This window comes from Euwallacea similis, chromosome 23, assembly GCF_039881205.1.
Source record: "Euwallacea similis isolate ESF13 chromosome 23, ESF131.1, whole genome shotgun sequence".
NCBI lineage: Eukaryota > Metazoa > Arthropoda > Insecta > Coleoptera > Curculionidae > Euwallacea > Euwallacea similis.
The window spans coordinates 1,972,491-1,997,402 of NC_089631.1; the positions used below are offsets into that span (position 1 = coordinate 1,972,491).

Here is a 24,912-nt window from a genome sequence, read left to right on the forward strand (position 1 = left end):
CTGGCATTTAAAACTTGGACTTAACTTGCCAGGGATGCCTCAACTTTATCGCTCCAAACTTTAGAACGGAAAAATTTAGCTGAAAAAGTTTTCAATTTCCCATTAAATTTAATATACAAACTTTAAGTTGAAATTGGGCCCTGCCTGATAAATTATGCAAAAGAAGCTGTTAGTAGATGTAATATAATTTTCTGTTTGTTTCAGGTAAGTTTCGTTCAAACGACGCAGCCGTAAGTATGAAGATTGATCGAAATGTTTGCGCAAAAAGCAAATTAAACCACACTAAAAATCATTGTGAGGGCCATGAAAAAGCGGAGCGCAAAAAAGGTTTTATTGTTCCTTTATAGCTTGCAGGCAGCAGCAGCCGAGATTAAACCGAAAATTGTCTGCCAGAAATACTTTCCTGATATTACCGAAGTGAAAAATGTTCCTTTTGTCGTGTCTAGTCCAATAATTTTTTCTTTCATCGAAGACGTCTGTAGGCGCGAAAATTCATCGCGAAAAAAATTACTCGAAAAAGCTCCAAAAAGCTTCGTCGCCAAAACGCGAAAGGAGACTTTGGATTAATCAGCGTAGACTAATCCATGTTAAGCGGATACGATTTTTGGCCATATACTTTTATTCCTTTCATGGAAATTAAACTAATCTCGTAAACAGCGTTAAGCTTCTTGTACCTTCATGGCTTAAGCTAGGATATTGAGAGCATTCGGAATCTAATTTCATAGACTTTAGATTCAATTCTTAACCTAATTATGCTCATATAATGGGCAGACGCCGAAAAGCTGTAAGTTTTAAATGTTTAAGACTAAAGACCGATGCTTCACTTCGAGCAATTATAAAATGAAAAATTCCAATAATGGAAAATCCTCAGGACCAAGTGGGCTAGAAATAATTTAAGAAGAGTAGAAATGTTCTTGGACTGAAAATTCCTGTAAATTTTGCTTTAATAAACCTCGTTGATATTTTTTTCTTTCAGAATTAAGTTGGTCTTTACAGCTCAAAAATATTAAAATGTCCTTAAATCTTCAAAAATTTCACCTAAAATTTGCTATACAGAGCCCTGAAAAGTCACCCTTCTTGAAAATGGTAGGACAAAAAGTGTTTAAATTTAAATTTTCTCCTGAAATTTGCTATCTAGGAAAGAGGCCTTTTTTAGCATTGTAGGAAAAAGCTTAGATCACATCACGAGAGAGCAAACAATAGACCCAATTTTGTATAATACCAGGAACCTTCCTATTAAATTCGGATTAGAATTCCCTTTTTGCTTCTCAATTTCAGCCCAACTTTAGTTTATCATTAAGGTATTCGAGGAATACGTGAGAGACAAGCTCCTGAAGGTGTTTTCTTCCTGTTAAAGTTATTAATTATACAAATAAAAAAAACATAATTGTAACCCCCATTGTTAGTACAAGACTTAAAGGCGGTCCTTCAACATTCAGTTGGTGAGCGACAGCTCTCAGTTAATTACTAACTGCCAGGTAAAGTACACTCACTTTTACATGAAATGCACCACCCAGTAATAATAATAATTAAGTCTTGTAATTTTGGCAAAATAATGCTTCATAATAGAGTATCAAATGATCAGACTTTCAGTTAAAAGATACAACATTTGATAATGAAAAAATTAATAATAAGTGACATCGCCTCGTACGGCAATGCAAGCACGTACTCTTCGCGGTATGCTTTGCAACAAATGATCAATATCTTCCTGGGGTATTTCATTCCATGCTACCTCAAGATGATGTCGTAGGTCATCCACATTGTTTGGAGGCCTCGGTAAATTTCGAAGACGGCGACTCATCATATCCCAAAGATGTTCGATGGGTGATAGGTCCGGTGACCGTGCAGGCTAAGGCAGTATTTCCAATTTTGCTTCTTCCAGGTATCTTTGCGTAACGTTCGCACTATGTGGTCTTGCATTATCCTGTTGAAAAATGCCATTTGATAAAGTTTGCATGAAAGGTACTAATACTGGCCTCAGAACATTGTCAATGTAGCGACGTGCGTTTAGAGTGCCTGGAACGAACACAAAAGAAGATCTTCGGCCAACACATATCGCACCCCAGACCATAACACTAGGTGTTAAAGTATGTGCCTTTCAGAAAATTGCAAATTTCTTCTTTCAACTCGATATCGTCTTACTCTTCTACGACTATCATTGATCCATAAACAAAATCGCGACTCGTCACTGAAGACGATATTGTTCCACTCATGATTTTCCAATCAATTCGTTCTTGACACCAGGCCAATCTGGAAGCTTGGTGTTGGGCGGTTAGTGGCAGTCGTAGATTTGGGCGGTATGAATGCAGGCCAAAAGACGAATTTTCTTCTGTAAACTGTTGCCATCGACACCCGACGATTTAGAGCTCCCATCCAATCTACTGCAACAGACATTGTTGTTTGAAATCGATCACCAATGGCCATCCATCTAAGAAGTCGATCTTCACGTGCGTTGCTGCTACGGGGAGGACGTCCAGCTGGACGATGTCGCTAAACCCTTTCTTCAGACCACGAAGACCATATTTTCGCAATCGTGGTGTGGTTCCGATTCATTCTTCGGGCAATCTCACAAAAAGAAAGTCCACCCTCCTTCATACCGATAATTCGCCCTCTATCAAAATCCGAAACGTGGGAAAAATTTCGACGTTGTCTCACTGGGGGCATTTTGAGATGTCTTGTTCACAGTTCAACAACAAAATAAACTGATATTTCCATGTAAATATTATTTTATTTATTTACAATTGAATAAAAAATCTAATAGGTCGATGACAAAAAAACCACCAGCATTCTTTCTTTTTTACTGAAAGTCTGATCATTTGATACTCTATTATGAAGCATTATTTTGCCAAAATTACAAGACTTAATTATTATTATTACTGGGTGGTGCATTTCATGTGAAAGTGAGTGTATTTTTCAAACTGAAGATAGGGTTTAATCAGTAGTTGAAATGAATGAATACAAAAGCTCAACCCTTAAGTTACTTCAGCAGGACATTGAAAAACTCGCCCTTAGCTAAACTAATTCTTCAGTTAATTCTCTGTTAAGGTCCCTATGGAATTTCCTTAACTGCGTCTATAGAAACTTTGGCCTAAGCAAACTGTTTCTGTTTAAAATAATGATGTTATAGAGCTTTAAGCAAATTAGGGGACGTATGAAACTACTAAATATTTTGGCATAAAGTTATAGTGAAATTCTTGCTTAAGTCCCAGTAAACCTTGTTAAAGTCCCTATGGAATTTCCCTTCTCTTCACTCATAAAACCCTTCAAACGCAGTTCTTTGAAAAATAACCTTTTTGGTCATTTTAAAGTTCTTATGGATTTATGTCTCAAAAAACATTCGCAATTCAAAATGATACAGGGTAGGTACCGTCATTCGAGTACTTTTAGAATAAATTTTAAATGTGTTTTTTAGAATTTTTTGCACAGACTCCCTAACGATTTTCTTTATTTTCACGTCGTTTTATCACTTTACAACTTTCCATAAAACCTCGTTATAGTTGTTATGAATTTTTTATATTTTCGCAAATGGAATTTTTAAGCTAACTTTTGGTTTGAATAGATACTTTTCTATGTGAGCCTTTTTTACTTAATTTGTTCCAGAGTTTTCTTATTTTCTCGTGGTTTTATCATTTTAGTAAATTCCACGAAGCAGATATAGGATTTCTTTAATTTCACGATCACAATCTGAGAATCTGAGAAGTATCAGTTAAATCAGAAATAACACCTCAGGTAGCCTTGTGACGATAAAAATGCGTTGTCTTTTCGTCACTTCTCGTAAAATTCAACGTCAATAATTGACTTGATATGGACGTATAAATGACCACCAAATGTCACGGCCCGCTTTTCCTGTATGTTCACGTGGATATGACATAATGTTTTTCTATTGTCGTTTAAAACCAGACATGAGCAATGGCTTCTATAAAAAACAGTTTCATCCCCCAAATTCTCATAGGCTTTTCATTCTCCGAAATTCAAAAGATCAGCAATATTCCACCCACAACACACGCATACACAAAGGAAAAACAGACGTAACTCAAAATTCACCCCGCGTCCGACTTCTTCACTAAAGGGTGCGTGTTGCACGCCTGGCTCCCCCCGCTCCACCCCTGCCAGCCCAGAAAAATCGCGCCACAAGTGGTAGTGTGCCATGGTGCCCTAGACAGTTGCGAATCGGCGAACGCGGCGGCGGCTCACGCGACCAAACAGCGACATCGTTGCGCCTTTGTTTTCCGTTACCCCACGCTCGGACCGTCAATTGTTTCTCGTCTGGACGATGCTGTTTTGTTTTCGTTTGGGTGTTGCTGACTCTCTGCGGTTTAATTATTCCAAGGAATACACTGGTTGTTGATAAATGGTTTGTTGGGGTTATTGATTGCGGAGCGGAAAGGGGGTCACATATGTTTACTTGCCATGCTTCTTGTTTTAAGATATACATATATGTAGAGGAAGAATGCATTTTAATGCACGTGGAGATTTGTTTTTAAATTGGAACAGTCGCGATGATCTGGCGTTAGCAACATCTGTTTCAGTAGTTTGTGAGATGAACGAGGGAAATTAACTTGCCTTCTTATTCTGCACGTTTGCTGGATTTATGGGCGGCAGCTGAACTGCAGAAAGTTTCGTTTTGGAAAATTTTGTTAACTGCGGGATTAGATTTATCTTCTACTTTAATTGCCGAGCAGCTCTTGGCGGTTTGCACAAAAAGAGAAAATGAAATTCATTCGCACACACGTACAAAATTGTAAAACGCTCCTCCCTCATCGCTCTGATATTCTGCATTTTATTACATAATTTGATTTTTAATTTAATTAATAACTGGGGTCTGCTGGTGGAGACTTTCCACCGATATCGCGTGGCTTTCCACATCATAACTAATTCAACCAACTTCTATATTTATACATGCAGTAACTGCATGGGCAATTTACTTCCTCTAATACCCACAGTTACCTTTATGTCTTATGCATACGATCACATTACTGGTATTAAATACCCAGGATTTCTTTGTGGTACCCATGAAGGAGATTGATGGTATTAATGAGGACTGCTGTCAAGTATCCAGTCAAGTAAGTCATTAATTACTTCACGCAAGAAAGCCCTTACCTGCAATCTATTCCCTTCACGAACACCTGTAAGCGCTTCGGGGGTTTACATAGTTCTTTTATAATTTTGATAACATAATTTATATCGAATTTCACTCGGAAATTTCCTTATAATCTGTTATCGATTTCCCAATGTTTTCATATTGTTTAAAATTCTCAATTCCACTTTGTAACTTTTACTGGAAATGGTGGAATAACCTGTTACTCAACGACATTATGCTCCTACAAGTCAATTAGAGTTCTTTAAAAAGCGACAGGTTTACGTGATCAAATGAAACGAGTCACGCAAGAGGAATTTGTAAAATGTTTATAAACCAGTCAACACCGAAATTATACTTTTGAACTCGATGATGACCCATTTCCTTGAAATTGGATTCCATTAAGGACAAATTTATACCTATTTTGGACAATAACTAGGTGCCACTTATAGAAGTTAATTGTAGGTTACAGGGAAATTTATGAAATAAATATTATTTCGTGTTTGATGTGTATTTTTGCCCAGCACCCATTGACTGGGTCTGAACAACAATCATAATCTACAGATACCAAATTGATTAATTCTACAATTTTACGAATTCTATTAATTATACTATTAGCTCATTCTATTAATAAAACTGACATAAAAATTTAAATTAATTTCTATGGACAGAGTAGGTTAAATTCGATTTTCAACCTCAAAATATCTCGGAAACCGCTGGAGATACTGGGTGGGTTAAATGGAGGTAAAAGGGTGTAACGTCACGACAGATTTTGGATAAAATATTTGTTGTGTACTCAAAACTTATTCAATATCGCTCCAATTTCATCTAAAAATTGACTAAAAACGTTGTTTTCAACTGAAAGAGTGTGGTTTTTGTCTATATTATTTCCCGATGGTCAGATTATTTTTTTAGTTCTTAAAATTCTTATCGAATTTCCTCATTCTATGGGGCTTTGTCACAAAAGTTTCCATTCAATATCATATCGTCTTCATGTTTACAAATAGATCATTTGCCAGAATTCTGGATTTATTAGGAATTTTCCAGAGTCGATCCGTTTTAAGCTGGATAAAACCCTTATGGAATTTCCGTATTTATAAATTGCCACAAAGTCTCTACGTAATTTCTGTATTCTCGCACATAACATTTTTAATTTGAACGGTGGGTTTTAGTGATATTGTTGCGCAAGTGCCCTTTTTAGTATCTTTAAAATCCCCATGGAATTTCACTTTGTAACTTTTCGTAAGGTCGTGGAATTTCTTTGTTTTTCACGTGTGGGCTGTTGGTTTCTACAATTCTCAAACTGTAACTTTCTTCTTAAGATTAGGTCTGAGATTTTTAGCGTTTATAAATACATAAATAGTCAGTAAATAAACCAGGCAATTGAAAAAATCAATGAAAAAGAGAGATTTGGTTCTGAAGTGTGAGTCAAAGTCAACATACAAAATAAATGCATAAGAAACTTCTTTATTGTTAGGCAAACTGACTGTAAAATCACTATTTGCAGGTGCATGCAGGTTGCCTTTAGCAGTGCGCTTCCTCTAGCTAAATTTGAATAAATTAAGTTCCTTTGAAATCGCGGAATTTCTTTGCTTTCCACGTGTGAGGTCGTGAAAAAAGTTACGGAGTGAAGGCAGGCTGAATATAATTTTAAACACATGAGATGGTCCAAAAAAAGTTGTCAAAAATTCCACACTTATCAACATCTACACTCTATTCATAAAGAACCGTTGTTGCAACTATTTTGAAAACTGCTCGAGGAGAAATTCAAGATGGTGCTGTATCTTTCACATTTGACGGTTGACATTTGACATTTGACATTTGACAAATTCGGATTATACACTTTAGGTGCTGTGAAGTATAACCTGGGACACCCTCTATATTTATCCAAATCTAAATCTTTTCCCGCAATCTGCCCCCCAACAATTCTCCATTAAAAACAATCCCTGATTGTGCATAGTCCGATGACACTATCCCCGTTGTTAACAACTCAATGGGTTTTTGAAAGTCGCCCATGTAGAAACGTCGATTTCAATTTGAATGGGTATTATTTATGGGACATGGGCTTAATGGAGCTGACTGCGAATAGCCTCCTGTTTCAATTCAAAAGAAGAGAGCCGTGATTGGTGGCTGCCGCTGAATACATTATTTCAGATATCGTCCTAAACGAGAGAGTTTTATTTAAATTTTTAATGATCTCATCATTGAGGAAGAAGTAAAACCGCTCCTTGGTAAAATGGCTAATTAACTTTCACGATCGGGAAGTTTAAGCCTTTAATTAGGGCAAGAATAACATAAGTAAGTACAGTGGGGGCCTAAAGTAATATGGCCCTAAGCTTAAAGGCTCAAAACCCTGACGTGGTGAGATACCGGGGAATTTAAGCTCTTTAATGTAGATTTAACTGTGTGTATCAGTTAACCCAGTTTTCAGGAAATTACTCACTTACCGCAAAAAGAATAACTTTTAGGCGTATCAGCCCCAAAATAAGCCAGATGGAGAGCCTATCGGCCCTCAATGTTGAGCGTCTGAAATACAATAGCTTAAAGGAAACATTTTAATCCTTTTAGGAGGGATTTCCCCACTTCTCTTGTTGTATATGGGACGTTAATTTAACCCACACTAGAGTTATACGATATAGGCAAACAAGCAAAGGCTTTTAGGCTATGCCTAACATGACCTTAATGGAAATGCTGCCGGTGATACCTATGGAGCACATCCATTATAAATAGATATAACAAAAACATGGAAGCAAAGCCCTTTTAAATTTATCAAGCTTGCATCTCTCTCTATTTTCTCATATGAATTGGAGCCATTTTTAAAAGGGATGCAGTAAAAACTGGGAGAATACGAGAGTGGGTAAATACCCGCTTTCACACAGGTTAATTAGAAGCTGCGTCTTTCCCTCACATCTGCAATTTGGGCTTCTGTTTTTCCCTCGTGCATGCAAATGAATAATTTCCGCCTTTAATTGAAATAACAATTTTGGGTTCACCAGCAACAATGACTGATCAGTTACAGCTGTAACAAACGTTAAATTTAGCATACAGGAAATGCATACAGATGAAATGCATCAGGCACACGTGGCCCATAAAGCACTGTTCCCCAACCTCATAAAAATGGTTGATTTAGAGCTGGGGCAAACAGGTGTTTTTGCACGATTAATTTCTCCCATTCATGCAATTTTTACCTTTAAGCCCATGATTGCGGACTTTCTCCAGCCTGAGAGAATAATTTTCAACGAACATCAGATCGATAGCTGGACGTGACTTCAAGACACTTTGAGATCCCTGATCTATACATATTCATGGTACAGTCTCTATGTATAATTTAATGGCAGGGAGTATTTATTAATGAGGATATAAATAACATTTAGGTCAGAAGATTCTGGAGGAAGTTTACTTTAAGGTTGGTGCACAAAGAGTGGTAGACGCGCTCAAGGATACGGGGTCACAGTAGTGCCTATTTTGTACCAGTTTAAAGGGGCTAAGCAATAAAAAACACTTATTCAAGGCTTCACAATATCAATTGAGGAATCCAGGATCAATATAGGACCTATATTACTTCATTAAACCAAAAAACTAAAAATCGGAAATTTTAGAATTGTTCTAAAAATGTCCGACCTGTTTCTTGCCACTTTCCAATCTTCGCCCGTCGATATCTCGAGAATGCGGTGAGAAATTTTCTTAAAAATTGTTAAAATTAATCGTTTTAAAGCATTCTAAGACCCTCCACAAGCGTATCTACAAAATCTCTTTTGGTTTCCGAGATATGAGGTCACATTCTACTTTTTGCGATTTTAAAGGGACCGTAAGTTGAACATCCCTAAAAATGTTTTTCCAAACGCATAAAAGTCAATTAATAATTTATTTTGAGTGCAAAGAAATCTATAAAAAGGTCAAAAACTGTTGTAATATTTCCGGCATATAGCTGTTTTTTTAATTTCTACAAATAATAGACATTTCCTTCTGTAACAAATTTGCTTTATGAATGTCCGCTATAATTCGTTGTATTATTCAAGCTATGATAAATTATTCAAGTCATGTATTCAGGGCAAAATCCAGTGGTAAACAGTGCATATTTGATGAATTAAATAATGGATTTTTGTATTACAGCGACCTTAATTACATTGAAATCAATAAAACACCTCCATTTATAAAAGCAACAGAATATTTCTTCTAAACAGTTTTTCCGAAATTTCCAAAATTTTGCAAAAGAAAAATTATCCAAGACCGGAAATCATAAATTTGGAAAGTGCCTTCGCCTCCGTTAGAAAGCGAGCAAGAGGAGCGCGAGAAACACGAAATTTTCAAAAAAGGAAAAATCTTCGAAGGGAAGTGCACGGCCCCCCAGAAGAAGAGAAACTCATGTCCTTTTCTTCTCCCTTTTCATCTCTTTTTTGTCATTTTCCTTTAGGCTGTCTTTAACATTTTTCAATATTTCTGACTGCTCAAAAGTCATAGTCGTCGAGTAAAGTAAAATACATTTTTATTAATAAACTTTTTTTTAAATTAAGAATTAAAGCAACGTAAATAGAAAAAAGGTACACTCAAGTCTTCTTTGCTAAACCTTCCGCTATTTGATTCACCAAGAAGCCCCCTAAATCGCCAAGGGCTTTAGGATCCCAGTAATTTCTGATAGCGTCTGCATAATTTAGTGGGGGCCGTAATAAATTGTTAGAAAAGTGATTGACAGGAAATTAAATTTGAATTTTATGCGTAAATTTAACGACCTCGGCTTCATAAGAACTGCTACCGAGACCTTAACGGGTTTCAAATGATTTATTGGCTCTATATCTTTAGTGTCGATTGAAATGGAAAAAGTGAACATGACAGCTTTCGGTGTGCTTAATGGAAGTTAAATATTGCCATTACACCACCAACTTTTTTTTACGGAGAAATCTGAGCTTTGTAGAGCGTCTAAGCGCTCTTAGTTCGATTGATGAGTTGTCTGAAGAACTTTATTTGAGGTAAAAGATTGAGACATATTTGACGAAATAAGCTTTGGCAATTTTTTCAAAACAGATAAAATGAAGCATCTCTTTGTTGCTAAAACTTTCCCCACGTCCCATTGAAATGTAGAAAATTTATTTCCCCGCAAACATTTCATAACTCAACTCTCCCTTTTCATTTTCCCTTTGTATTGTCATCTCCATGGCTGTTTTCTTTCGAAATTCGCTCCATATTCGTAGCATTAAAACCCCCCTAAAAATTCTGCCCTTCATGTTGGTTTACTACCTGCAGATATAGGTTTTGTTTGCTATATTAAATATAAATATTCCTCTTGAAAGGGGTAATTGGGGGGTTGCCCCCAATCCCCAATCACATGAAAGGGATATGGATTGTGTAACTGCTAGATAAGAGAATCTAAAGGAGGATTTAGGAGTGTTTCGATCCTTTGGAGGCTATTGGAGAGCTATTTTATCATTCACGAAGTGCAAGTTGTTTTATCAACTTCTCGTGAGGAGCTTAGTTAATTGATTTCAAATGGATTATTGATCGAAAATAAAACCGCACTTTCTTCTGCCACAAAAGCTCATTTTGCAGGATTTTAAAACAAATTATTCGGTGCTAAAAGCATGTGGGTTAATTAACTACAGCCCTGATTTACTGCCTTGACCAGTATTAATTAGTTCAGGAGAAAACGACCTGAAGCTTATGTAGATTTAGGGGTGCATTTACCCAGGAATTGTGGTTTTAATAAGTATACGTGAGTCTCCTCTTAAAACTGATCTAACATTTCTTGGTACAATAATTCGACCCGAAACCCGCCCCTATAAAGGGTCGCTAACGCCCCCAAGCAAGGCTGTCTAGGATTTAACTTTTAAGCTTGCGGTAAACAGTTTCGAGACAACATTGTGCCCCATTCTTTTATAATTGTTTCGAAGCTCAAGCAGAATTTCTCGTTCGATAGAATTTAAGGTCAGTTTTGTTAAGTGCATTGGTTGGGTAAGGATGCTTTGCACAGAAAATTCCATGATCCACAATTTTTTTTAACGATCACCGAGGATAAATGCGCTTTGTTCAATTTTTCTACTTGAAGGTTGAGTCTTGTCAGTGAGGATCAGAAAGTTTACCTAAGGGATCGGCAAAACCATTTTCCGGGCCCTGTTTGTTTGGTTGCTTCGGTCCCTGTGTCTACGAAATAATGTTGTAAAGCTTTGAAAAATGGCAACGTGTTTTTATAAAATATAAAAAACGAAAAAAGTATCAACAGAAGACGGTCGTTAAAAAATTGTCGAACGTTTCGCGACCGAAAATGCGTTTAGCGGGGTTTTATTCTGCTCGGCTCGCGCGCAAAACACTATTTCCCAGTCTTGGAATGCCAATTTTAAAACTAAAATTCCAGTGAATTCTTCACCTCATTAATCCGTGTCATTCATTTTCTTTAGTTTACGTATTTTTATGCACTAAACAAAATTGTTTCAACTTTGATCAGGTTAGTTCGGATTTATCCGCATCTCAGAATTTTTGGCTTCGCTACTCTACTCGTTTGCCTTTCAAATCTCGGCTTTTATCGCTTTCGCACTCAATCTTACCAGAACTCACAATCCTTTAACTAAACCGTTTCTTTCATATTGAATAAAATATTGATATATTTGGTAAAAAAATCAAAGTTTGAACATGTAATATAAAAATGCCCCGTTTTATCAATCTGTGCGTTAAAGGCGAGCTAAATCCATCTCTTTTCGATATCAATCGCGCCCGTATCTTCTCGAATAATATAAATGTATTCCCACTCGTGCATGTCGTCCATGTAATCTTGAATTGACGGAAATATTGTGTGTTAAAGTGGAAAGAATATACTCTGTTAGTTCCACATTCTATGTAACGAGTCATTGAGATGGCTTTTATACAGCCTTTTAAATGATCCTCGAACAGTTGCGGCTTTTGATGTCAGTTGCTCCTTTTGACGTCACTTGCCTTAGATTTTAGTTGTTCCGTTTGACGTTTGTTGCTCCAATTGACGTCTATTACTCCTTTTGACGTTAGGTGAGTAACTTGACGACAGTCGCTTCCTTTGACATCAGTTGTTCTTTTCGACATCAGTCGGTCCTTTTCACATTAGTTGCTCCTCTTGACTTCAGTTGCTCCTTTTGACGTCAGCTGCTCCTTTTGCCGTCGGTTGCTCCTCCTGACATCGGTTGCTGCTTTAGATTTATACCACATTTCTTTTTATATTAGAACTTCCCTGGGAGCAAAGTATCTATTTCCAAAACATAAAAATCTCTTCGGGAATTATTCACCACGAGTTGTTTACGACGATATCGAATTCCCACGTGCCTCTACTAGATTCCCGTGCACGGTGCCCCAAATTTCGCTATCCCGATCAATCGATCTCTTCTTAATTAAACAGCTTTGAATCGTGTCTCTATTTAACGCCTCTATTCTGTCTGCATGTTAAGCATTAAAACTTCCATATAGAGGCTCAAGTTAATGAGTCACGAAGAATGAAAGTGGAATGTCTCATTGAGTTGAATTTCTCTGGGAAGAACGAAATGCAATTTTCCTCGGCAGTAGTCGATACAATCCTCTTAAACAAGATTTCCCTTGTTCTTGCAGGAACAAAAACTTTGTAGACTAATTTAGAGCAAAGAACATTCTTACCTGACATTGCATCCAGTAGAAAAACCTTGAGTAATAGGTTTACGAGTATTTACGCTCCTGCTTCGTATCACCTGAGCACTAAATCCCTCTTATATTATATTGAGGAGCTTTGAGACTTAAGCGAAATTCCTCGATACTCAGCAACAGTCTCCGAAATTCGTTTGCTGTCGATTTTATTTGTGACACGTAAAAATAGAGTAAATCAACTTTTATTGAAGAAAAATATTGTTTGAGAGACGCAATTTTAACAGTCGTTTTAGCAGTCGGTGACTCGCAAGTTCGAGTTACATTACATTGAATCTAACCGGGATTTTAAGCCTGTTAAGACTGTATTTCCTTTTTAAGCGCCAAATTAAGTTTTTTCATTAAGATTTGTAAAATGAGCAAAATGCCGTTTAAGAGAGTATTGCGGAGACTGTTGTTAGCTGGGCAATTGCTGGAAATTAAACATATAATGAGCAGTTAAGAGGGAAAAATTAATAAGCAATTTCCAGGCATCTACATATGTAGGCGTGAACTATATGAATTTGGCAGACATCCAGGTAAAATATCCAGTTTTATGGGTAAATTTGCAATTTCAAGTTACATTAAATCGAATCTGCTAGGAATTTTAATCCAGTTAAAATTAAATTAAAATTAACTTTATGGTTTTTACGTTTCTCTTGGAGACTTGCAAAATGAGAGAAATGCCATTTAAAGGCGTAATGTTGAAGTTTCTACTGGTTGGAAAATTGCTCGAAATTACGTATGTAATAAACACTTCAGATGTAAAAATGAATTAATAAATATGACTAAATATCCAGGCATCTACGTTGTATGTAGGGGTGAACTATATCGATATGTATTTGGCAGATATCCAGGTAAAATACTCAGTTTTGGAGGTAAATATTTGTTGGCATAACGTGCTTTTTTCGGTATTATACACCTTTGATGGAACATCTTTCGTGCTTTTAAGGGTATGCAGACGAAAACTTTTCAACGCCCACCTGTGACTTCAGAGGACGTAAGAATGTCAGTTAATTTTTTTTAATGCCCTAAGACCAACCCTTATCTAATTAAATCGTTGCAGTGAGAAGTACTAGGGATGTTCATCAAGGGACATTATTTCGTTACGGCAATTATTTTATTACTTCAATTATTTTGTTATTTAAATTGTTTCACTACTTTAATAATTTCGTTATTTCAATTATTTCATTACTCCAATGAGTTAATTACCGCAATAATTCGCGCGATTGATAACTGAAACTTTTTCTCACGAACTTCTCTAAGCGATATCAATGCCTCAGTTATCGCTCCAGAATACGAATCAGACAAAACTGGAAACTTCCCGCAACTGAGGAGCACTTGACCCACTATTTCGAAACTTTATTTGCTAATACGCCCCTTTCAATTATAAAAATCGCCACCCATAAACCTTAGGAAACAATTCGAAACCCCATTTCCGAAATGTCGCCCCGTTCCAGTCTCGCTGGTCCAGAGCGCCCCGAATAAGCAGCGATAAATCTTTTCTTCCCTGAATCCGAAATGAAAATGAAAATTAAAACTCCGCTTCAAAACAGAATTTAAATATAATTTATGATGATTAACTTTGCAAACACAATTTGCGATAAAAGGTGGGGGCGTTAAGTTGTGAAATCTCTGATGGCAAGTGAAAATGTTGTGACTCCTCTTGGATTTCCAGCAAACGAAGTCAATTATTCAAGTTAGTGATGGCAATCCAATTTTTCAAACAATGGCAATCGTATCAATACGCTTAAATTAGTGGTGAGAACGGTTTCCAATATCCAGGAAAGTGATAAGTTTAGACCTTCTGGACCCAAGCCATGATGAACAATGTGGCAAGCGTTTTCAAGGTCTATAGAAATCCTAGTGGCGTTCTTCGAATATTACTCAGCCAGGTAAGTCACACCCAAAATTCCGTTAATTCCTGGCCGTCCCTCACACGACAAATCTTCCCTAAATCCGCAAAAAGCCGTTTTGCAACTACCCTTTTCAACTGATTTTATTAGTTCTTGTTATCAAGGTGAATTTATCGCTGGACGAGCTGTGAATATTAAGCTGCGGCAAAAAATCTACTATTTATGAGAAATGCTGCTATCATGAAACGAAATTAGCTGCCATTGTAGCTGTGAGTAATCGAGGTTGGCGATTCATAAACCCATTATGCACGCAGTAGGCATTATTCACAAGGTCAGACTGTGCAGGCTGCAACTGAAACTGTGGGTTCTATTCGAGAGAAATTGCCAATAGAAAACAGTTCTAATTCCAGCTTCAGGAAGCCCACGTGTTTACCAGCTTTAGCGAATGATAAACTAACTTATTTGGCTGCTTCTAAGTTTCCGAGCAACTGGAGCGCAATTGACCTAAAAACTGAAAAAACTCACGAGTTCACAATGGAAAACGGCGATCGGCAGGTAATTTGAACGTTCTATTATAGGCAAAGAGAGGAAAGAGAAAATAGCTTAAACGAATAATGGACGCAATTGTTCATTTAACGGTAATAAAATTCTGTGATTAATTAGTTTTCATGTGAATTTTTAATATTAAGAAATTTTATTCCTTTTAACTATTCATATTTTTTCAGGTTAGTTTTTCGTCATGTTGGTTCAGGTTAGTTCAGATTGGAACTGACTCAAATAGTTGGCTCAAGATTGTTTCTTCCAGGCCCACTCAGGTGCCTTCAAAATTATCGGTTTCAACTCAGCTCGGGTTAGTAGAACTAACACTACAAACTACAGAACTGCTCGTTCCACACGGCTCGGGTTACTCCAAACTAATTTAAAAAATCCACTGAGGTAAAGTCTGGCTATGTCATTACGCAGTTATTACTTTTCTTACTCCAACTTCGATGAAAATCAATTGCGATTCGTCCAAGAAATTACCTTTAATCTCATGTCAGATCGGACACGGATGACTGGTTTCAAAACTTCAAAACAGTAATTTAGATGCTTCAAAATATCTAGATTACTATTTTGAAGTCAGTCCGGTTTACCTCAAAATTCCTCCAAATCTAATCCAGAATAATTGGAGATATTCCAAAATTACCAATGACAAAATGTTCCTCTTTGAGAAAATCCAGGCTGCTTCTAGGGTTACTTCAAAATAACTGACACTGTCTCTGGAGGAAAGCACCGATTTATTACGCTGAATAGATTTGCTCGACTGAAATCGGGTTACGCCCAAATTGCTGACTCTTTCTCTTACTTAGGTTACTCCAAAATGACTGCCATTTCTCCACATTTCAGTTAAAAAGCAGACAACATGGGATAATGAGCGTGTCACAGATAAGTTGTATGTACGCCTCTGATTTTCTTCCAATTTTCTTATCAATATAAGCATTTTAAATGATAATCTTCTAGTTTCAAAATGAACTAATTTCAGTGATGTATTGTGGATATTACAGCTATCAAGCATTACGCAACAAACAAAATGGTATAATGAATTTTGCAAAATTAAATTTTTCGTCTTCCATACTTTTTTTATTAATTTCAAACCCTCTTTGGAACGCCCCCTGATTTTTTCTAAATTTGCTTCTGAATTTTGGAATATCATATGAACTTTCTGGCTATCATCAGGACTCGACGAATTACTTCGAATTGTAACTAACTCTTTCCAAGTTAATTCGCGTTATTCCAAAATTATTCATTTCCTCGAAATTTCAGTCCAACTTACTTACGAATTACTACTATTAAATATAAATGTGGCCTAATCAGCTCAGATTTCCCCAAAATTACCGTCATCATCTAATCAAGATTTCTTGGTAATCACTGTTTTAAATTCTGTGCATATCAGTTCGGTTACTGACTCTGGCTAGATATTTTAAGTCAACTCCGGCCGCATTAAAATTACTCAATAGTTTTGTTCTGAAAACTTCAACCCGAACTAATCAGAATTACCATTACCATGTCAGTGTGATGACCTTAGAAATTTTAACGCGGACCCGATTACTTTGAAATTACTACCAAATTTTGCCCCTATCAGTTCGGATTACTTCAAAAATTCTGATACTGACGTCTCTTCAGATCAGTTCAGGTCACCCCAATATTAATCAGTTTAGTGCGGTTAATTCAGATTTGGCTACTGCGGTTACTTCAGGTTCGGTTACTGCGGTTACTTGGAAAATTACTTTAGAATAGTATCGAAATTCTCTCCGAACAAATATACGACATGGCTTTTAGGCCATTTAACTTCACAAAAGACATCCAAACTCAAATCTTATTTAAAGAGATCCTAATATATCCTAGTCAAAGTATTAAGATTGCTCATTAATATCTATTGTACGCTAGTAATCGAAACCAATCAAATGAACAATGCGACTAAATGCGAATTTGCATAAAGATGGTAATTTAACAATTACGAGATTATCGCCTTTACTGGTAATTTAGAATAATCAACAGTAATGAAGCCGGGCGTATTAGGGCACATACAGTTGGTGATTAGTGTGCGTTGATTTACTATGAGTAACATCGATCGATTTTTCCTCCAATGGAGGAAGCAACTGTTGTTTGTATTCCACAAAGATCTATTCAGTTATTACCCTCCTAAATATAATAAGCTCATTAAAATTCATTACAATTCCGCCCCATTCTAAAGGCTGGGAACATTGAAGGGGATAACTCTAATGATGTATTCAAGATACAGTAGTGATGTGAGTTCTTCCTATTTCCATGTGCAACTAGGAAGAATATGTAATTCCATCATCCACGATTTCTCTAGAAAATGCGAATAAAATACGTTGATGATTGTAACACGCGATGATTATGATGATGATGATGATCATGATGATGATGATGATGATTATGATGGTGATGAAGATGATAACAACGGCAGCAACAAAAGTATAAAATGTCTCCAGTCACTGCGGTGGCGATTAAAGGAGATACAGTGAAATAAAATCGAAATGCAAATGCATGAAATTTACAAAACTGAATTTAATAAACGAAAAATTGGTGATTTTGTAGTGCTTTTAAGTTTCTGGGTCACAATGGCTCTTATTAAAATGCATAAGGTATTAAAATGAGGGATAATCCCTGGCTAATGGCTTCTATATATCAGAGAAAATGCACCCTTTAATCCGAGAAAAAAGCTAAAATAGTTTAAGAGTGGAATTTGCCATGTGTTTGAGCAATAGGAATTTAAGTCCGTGGGATTTATAAGGGATTTTGCATATGTGATATTGCCTCATCAATCACTCACCGCCATTCTATAACAAGGAGCTCCAATATACAGGGTGTCTATTCTGAACCTTCTCCATGGGAATCTCGGCAACCATAAGGGATGCGTAGTCACTTAAAATGGGGCAAAGTCGCGCAAATTGGATTTCAAGAATGTGCCGTTCTGCTTTTTTTATTCGATTTAGGAATAAGGCCTCGCACCCAACTAGCGCAGTATATATTTTAAATGAATTTGTCGTGCTTAAAAACCCCGCTGGGAACAATTTTATTCTCACCTTATAGAATTAAAAAAATTACTTTGATACCTTTTGTAGAATGAAAGTAAGAAACTTTTATATAAGCTTAGTTAAGTCGCTTTATAGTTTTATCTCATAGCACTCAATACTCATTTGAAACATTATTTCGGAAGCATCCTGTAGTAAATTTATGGCAAATGTGATAAATTTTATACTTATATAGGAAATCTCTAGACACTTAAAATGAGAAATAAAGAATACTAAAATTAATATCAAAAGCCAAATACCACTTACCATTACTATAACAGCATGAGCACCGCAACTTTCACTTTCACCATAAAAGGAAAAAAATGTTTTTGCTAACACCTACTTTCACTCACTAGGTGACACTTAAATGACATAAACTGTCACGCTTTAATATGAGTTTCACGAGATTCACTTGAACTCACTAAATCTCAACGAGACAACACGCACTTTCACTCACTAAACGTCAGCTACGTTAGTAACGTATTTTACGAGTCTATGAAACGCAAGAACATTTAATTATCCCGATTATTAGTTTATTTCACTTTAGAAATACTGTTTGTTGCTACGCTAACACTCGACTGAATCATTTATGTGTTATCCTCTTCAAAAAATGCAAAAAACTTTACAGCCAGCCTTTGGCAAAAGTACAGCTCATAGGTAGTACCATAAAGGGTGATCGATATGCGAAACAAAATAATGCGTATATTGGAATTTTAATATTTTTACCTATTGAAGATCTGGGAAACGCCTTCATTGAGCCTCTTACTGGAAAATCACAAATACTTCAATGACACTGATGAGGCAATAATTGAGGTTTCAAGATTAAAGGCAATAAGCAGTTAAAGTCATAATGATTAAATTTCTGCTACACGTTGAGGAACCACCAGTATGAAAGTTAATTTTCGAACGCAGTTGGCTGCAAATTTATATTGTCGGTATAGGGTCTATTTCAATTGTTTGATGCGACTGCGTTCTAAATGATTTTTTGTTACGCGTTTATAAAATCAAATTTCATAAATTATCAGTTTTTTATACTATACATGGCAAGTATACCAGACCAAATGGAACAATTAATAAATTCATTAAATGTTAAAATGATTTTTGTAGATTATTGGTATTCCCGTGAGATCCCCGTGGGAATTTTTAATAGTTCCTTTTGTTTTCCAATATTTTATAAACTTAATTGTTCCCGACAATAGTGGACTATCATTTTTTGTTATATTATTGTGGCTCAAAATAAATTTGATTACGGTTAGACACTAAGGCTGCCTAAAGTGCGTTTTTCACCTGGTCAAGCTTTCAATCCCAGAATGCCAGATGTTTGGCACGCATACCTAGATTAGCCATTTAATGCGGAGTTTAATTATAATTAATATCCAACAACTAAATAAATTACTAAAACTTTAATCTCGGTGAAACTCAGTTAATTGCACGAGTGCCCTAATTTGGCTTTGCAGTCAACTAAATGCCTTTATAATTGAAATCACAACAACGCTTGTAAATATTGCGTATTTACTAATGCGTAGTAAATAATTACAATAATTAATCATAAATAATTTGAAAAATATGTAGGTTTTTGAGAGTAATTTAACATCCAGGTGATTTGCGCGAGTTATGAGCCCAATTCGATTTCCAACCGCGTTTCCATTAAACCTGGAACATTTGCGGGATGATTAGGACCGGTATTGGTTTGTGTCGGAAAATTATTTTCTTTTCGTTTGGGAATTTGAAAGGGAACGCATTAAGGTTGAAATATAACGCAGAATTAATTAAAAAAATAATTTGAAATTTCCAATTTATTAGAGGAACCATAAAGCCTCACAAACCTGATTTAAACTTGCTTTTACACTATTATGGCAATTTTACTTTCTTGGCCTTCATTCCGAGTTTTAAAATGAGAAGAAGGTTCCACTACATAAGTATTTATGAGCGATTAAATCATTTTCTTATTATACTGGAGACTCATTTTATACCAATAGAGGTCAGTGATAGATGGGCACTATGGTATGATAAATTGCTAATGAGAGCACCCTGAAATCTGCAGATTTAAATCCTATGAGGGCTCTCAAAACTGAGATGAATCATTTTGGACGGGTTCTATGCAAATTGTTTCAGTTAATAATGCGGAAATCCTTTATTCTTCATGCATTTGCATATGAAATTTTGCGCTTTTGCGCCCACTTATATTAAAGCATTATATGTATATCCAGATAGGAAATTTCCACATTCTGCCGTGATGGTTTAGAAGAAGAGATTCAGTGTCTGATAATATTTAATTTGGAATTGTCTCATCATCAAATCTCTTTTCGTTCAAATCAAGAAATATCTGAATTTAAACCACACGGGAGCGATGCTTCTTGCCAAGAAGGCTTTAGGAACAAAACAATAACGCTTCGGTAGTTTATGTTAAAGGCGTCTCCGCGTGTCCTGTTTCGATCGTGAAAAATGTAAAATTTCTAGTCAAAATGTGGAAAAATATTGAAATTAGTTATACAGATTTGAAGTTTAATCAAATATAAACGTAATAAGTGTTCGTATGAGATTATGCCCGGCTGAAAATTAAATCGTTGATGGGTAAGAATCGAACTTTTAATATTCGATTTTATTTGACCATATGGAAAATATCGTCTCGTTTGCGTTCGGGTCTCCGAAGTTGCACGATCACCGAGCAGCATACCTAGATGGAGCTCAAATTGAATCGAAATAAAAATTTTGACTGTTGAGAAGAAAAAAGTCATGAACGTTCGTGAACCCGGACAGTGCAGCGCGTATTACGTCGAAAATAAACAGTAACTGAAATTCCTCTGATATTCAAAAGTAATAATGATTTGTTAGTTAAGCGTGTGTTAGAAAAAAGTTGAGGCTGTATTTATTTTTGCTGAAGCTGATTGAAACTACCACGCTGCCGAAAAGCTCTCTTTTATTATTTTATTTATCATATTATCTACAGCGCTTGAAAAAAATATTGTAACACGTTTATAACTTTTATAAACCCGATATTTTGAAAAATATGTTCAAATGTTTATAATTTTATTTTAAAAAAGGTATTTAATATATTAAATATATATTATTAATATATATATAAATAAAATATATAATATATAATAATAATATAAAATAAAATATATAATATATAAATAAATAAATATATAAATAAATTAAATAAATTTTCAGTGTTCAAAATTTTCACCCCTATCCAGCTACTCCTATTAACTTTTTATTTTCAAATGGAAAAGTACCCATTGTAGTATATCAAATGAAAGGTAACTAAATAAGGAAGATAACAGTATACTTAGAACTAAAATTGGATCTACAGTTTCCTTGAAAATCAAAGAACAAAGTCTATACCCTAAAAAGAATAAAAGTTTTAATCTTTACTTCCTAGATAGACAATTCATTCTTATTTAACTTTCAAAGAGAATGAAAAAATGAGAACAAGATATAAAAATTCCAAATTGTTTTAAATGTAAACACTTTTTAGATATAAAATATTTTGGTTTTTATAGAATTCATTAGTAGTTAAATTCAGTTGTTAGGCATCTACTACAGTTAGAGTATCAAAAAAATTGATTATTTATCTGAGAAGTAAAGATTTGCAATTTTAATCTTTTTGAGAAATGGAAATCGCAAAAGAACTTACGAAGGGGCGTCTTATATTTAATGAAAAATATGCAAACTCACCTTCTGATAGAAGTTTGTCGGGTTAATAAAAAATTTCAAGAAACTGGAAGGGTGAAAGCTCGTCGAAAATGTGGAAGACCTCAAACAGCAATTGGTGGTGATAAAGTATTAGACATTCTTTTATCTATCGATGAAAACCCTATACAGTCTAGTATTAAACAACGATGAATTTGATGTATCTGCAAAATCAGTAAGCAATCTTTTAAAAGGAGAAAAATTTCATCCATACAAAATTTTCCTTACCCAAGAGTTGACGCCTGGATTTTGATCGCAAGATGGAATTGTGTGAATCGATATAAAAAAAGGGCTTCAGAATAATAAGTTCTTTTCTAGAATTCTATTTTCGAATGAACCAACGTTGTGCTTAAATGGATCTATTCATCGATATCATTCTCGCTACTGCTTTACAAGCAATCCTTATTAGATACAGGACTCTGCATACACAACATCTGCAAAAATTCAATGTATGGATGGATATAAATGGCCACCAATTCATCGGTCCATTTGTCATAGAAGATTACTTAAACAACGCATCATACTTGCACTTATTGCAAAACGAAATATTTCCATTAATCACCATAATTTTTTTTTTTTAAATGCCGAACAAGTACCCAATAATATTTGTTTCCAACAAGATGATGCACCACCTCACTATGCTATGGCTATCAGAAGGTACTTTGATGAGATTTTCCGTAGGAGATGGATCGGTAAAAGAAACACAATAGAATGGCCTGTACGATATCCCGATCTTACGCCCTTCGATTTTTTTTGTAAGGTCACTTAAAATATTCTGTTTACAAAAATAGACGTAAACGTAGAAATAGAAGTAACAATGGATAATTGCTTTAAAAAATCGAGAAACGACTGAGTCATTGCTAAATTGTTACTGGAGCCTAATTTGAGCACTTATTGGAGGAATTTCAATTTTGTTCGATGTAATAGTGAGTTACTTTATTTTGTATCTAATAATTTTATTTTTTAAGCAAACTGTAGATCGAATTTTAGTTATGAGTATACCGTTGTCCGTATGTCTCATTAAATTACCTTTCGTTTGACATACTCCAATGGGTACCTTCCTATTTGAAAACAAACACTTAGTAGGGATAGCTGGGTAGGGGTGAAACATTGCAACATCGAAAACAATGCATTAAATCCTTTTTTTTTTAATAAAATATGCGTGTTTCAGCAATTAAAAAATATCAGGTTTATGAAAGTTATAAACGTGTTGCAATACTTTTTATAAGCACTGTATAATGTTTTATATATTAATTTGTTTATTATTATTATTATTATAAGTTATATTAATTGGCTTATTATTTTTTTATTTTCTATCAAAAAACAAGTTTTTTCTATTATTTATGTATTATTAAACGGAACTTGCATTGCATTTCCAACATTTATTTTTTCCTATTTAAAGCTATTTTTCAAACACTTTTTAATTTGAGGTGTCAGTCCACCCATGTTTCAATTTTGACAAATCGGTTATGTTGCCTTATTGGCGACATAAACCATATTTACAGTAAGAAGAAAAAGTCAAAAGACAATATTTTTTGCCCCTATTTAATGTTGCTTCTGAATGTGAAAAAAATAATGATTTGTTAAAAAGATAACACGGAGGATTTACAATTTAGAGTCGAACTGTATAACCGGTGTTCTAACAACTTTTTGAAAAAGAGCTAGAGAGTCCTGGGGACGTTATAGAAATATCTGGACGCTTTTGATCTTTCCTGACCTTAGACCCAAGATATCTCAGATTGACCATCTCGTAGACTGTTCATTATATTAAATCAGGCATAAAGTTTTAAACCAAATTCAAACTGCAATCTGTTCTGTGGGTGACATGAATTATTCAAGGCAGCTAAAAATCCCTTTATCTATCGATTCTAAGATTGAAGTGGGCGAGTGCCAGAGGTTTAGAAAAGGTCACAAAATTCAAGAGGATGCTCCATGTCTCGTTTGATATAGTGGAACTTAAGAATCTGGACTGACGAAAATTTTATTTGACTTCGGAATTTAAATCTTGAGTTTGACCAAAAAGCTTGCTTTCTAACATGCCACGTACATGCATTTCTTTGCCTCCCCCGGCATGGTAAAAATGGAGTACATTTTGTTTTTTGTGTTTTTCCATTCGCTGTTCTACCTGAGGTCATGTTAGCTTGGCATGGTTTTAAAGCAAATTTATGCAAATTACATGAACCTGTATAAATGTAAATACCTACATTGCTATTGCCACCACCAGAGAGACGAGTTTAAGTGCCTTTTTAGCAATCCAAATATAGAAAGGAAAATTGTAATTAAAAAGGACACATTAAAAGGCAATTTTCACGGCATATCTCGTTTTATTACCTCGATCATCAAAGAAACCAAAGAACCACTGCAGTCTGCAATAATCATATTGTTATTTTGTACTCCTTAGACGTGATTACAATGATGTTAGGAGAGAATAGGGAATGTGCAGGCAGAATATCAAACAAACTACTCCATGGGTTTACCAAGGCTCACACACAAAGAAAAGCAAAAACGTCTAGAAAATAGACCAGACGTGTTCCGTAATTTGTTCTAGCTATGTCTTTAATGATTTTCTTCCAGTTGCTATGAGGAATTGTTTATATTCTAAAGGGGTGTTTGCAAAAGTTGCCGCATATGTTCGCCAAATTTCAATTTGCTACTCAAAATTCTGCACAGATCTCGCCCATTCTCATAGAGTTAAGAGGAAAAGGGTCAGCTTAATCAGGCTCCCAACACATCGTTAGTAAATTATTAATGGTTTATTACGGTTGCTTCACTTTTGTAATTCATCTAGTCCCTGGACTTCTTACGCCTCATAAAATTCCTCAGTTTGTGTTGAACTCCAACCCTCACTAGCAGAAATTTAGTATCAGGCAGCAGGGCGAAATTAATTTCATTTAGCTAAACTGGACTTTGCTTTGAATTTTTTAATTAAAGTTTAATTTGTGGTTTAATTTATCCGATAATTCATCACAGTCTCGTCAATTAAAACTCGTCCATATAGGTCAAAATTGATAGAGTTCTGTGTTGAAGGTTATAATTTATTACATCGATTCAGGGACGTAATGGATGTCTTGGAGGTTGTAAATGCTGATTTTCTGCT

The 24,912-nt window shown here is 35.3% G+C and overlaps 1 protein-coding gene across 12 annotated transcripts in view; it reads left to right on the forward strand.

Moving 5' to 3' along the window:
• The window catches only part of Syt7 (Synaptotagmin 7), a 260,026-nt gene that overhangs the window by 176,536 nt on the left and 58,578 nt on the right, over positions 1 to 24,912 (forward strand). For 2 of the 12 annotated variants that reach the window (XM_066401747.1, XM_066401750.1), the window contains exons 1-2: positions 4,171 to 4,354; positions 14,364 to 14,580. The exons of the other annotated variants lie outside the window; for them this stretch is intronic. In XM_066401747.1, coding sequence (XP_066257844.1) covers positions 14,516 to 14,580 — 65 coding nt within the window. In that variant the 5' untranslated portion in view covers positions 4,171 to 4,354; positions 14,364 to 14,515. Of the gene's footprint in view, positions 1 to 4,170; positions 4,355 to 14,363; positions 14,581 to 24,912 lie in introns of those variants that run through there. 12 annotated transcript variants of the gene reach the window in all.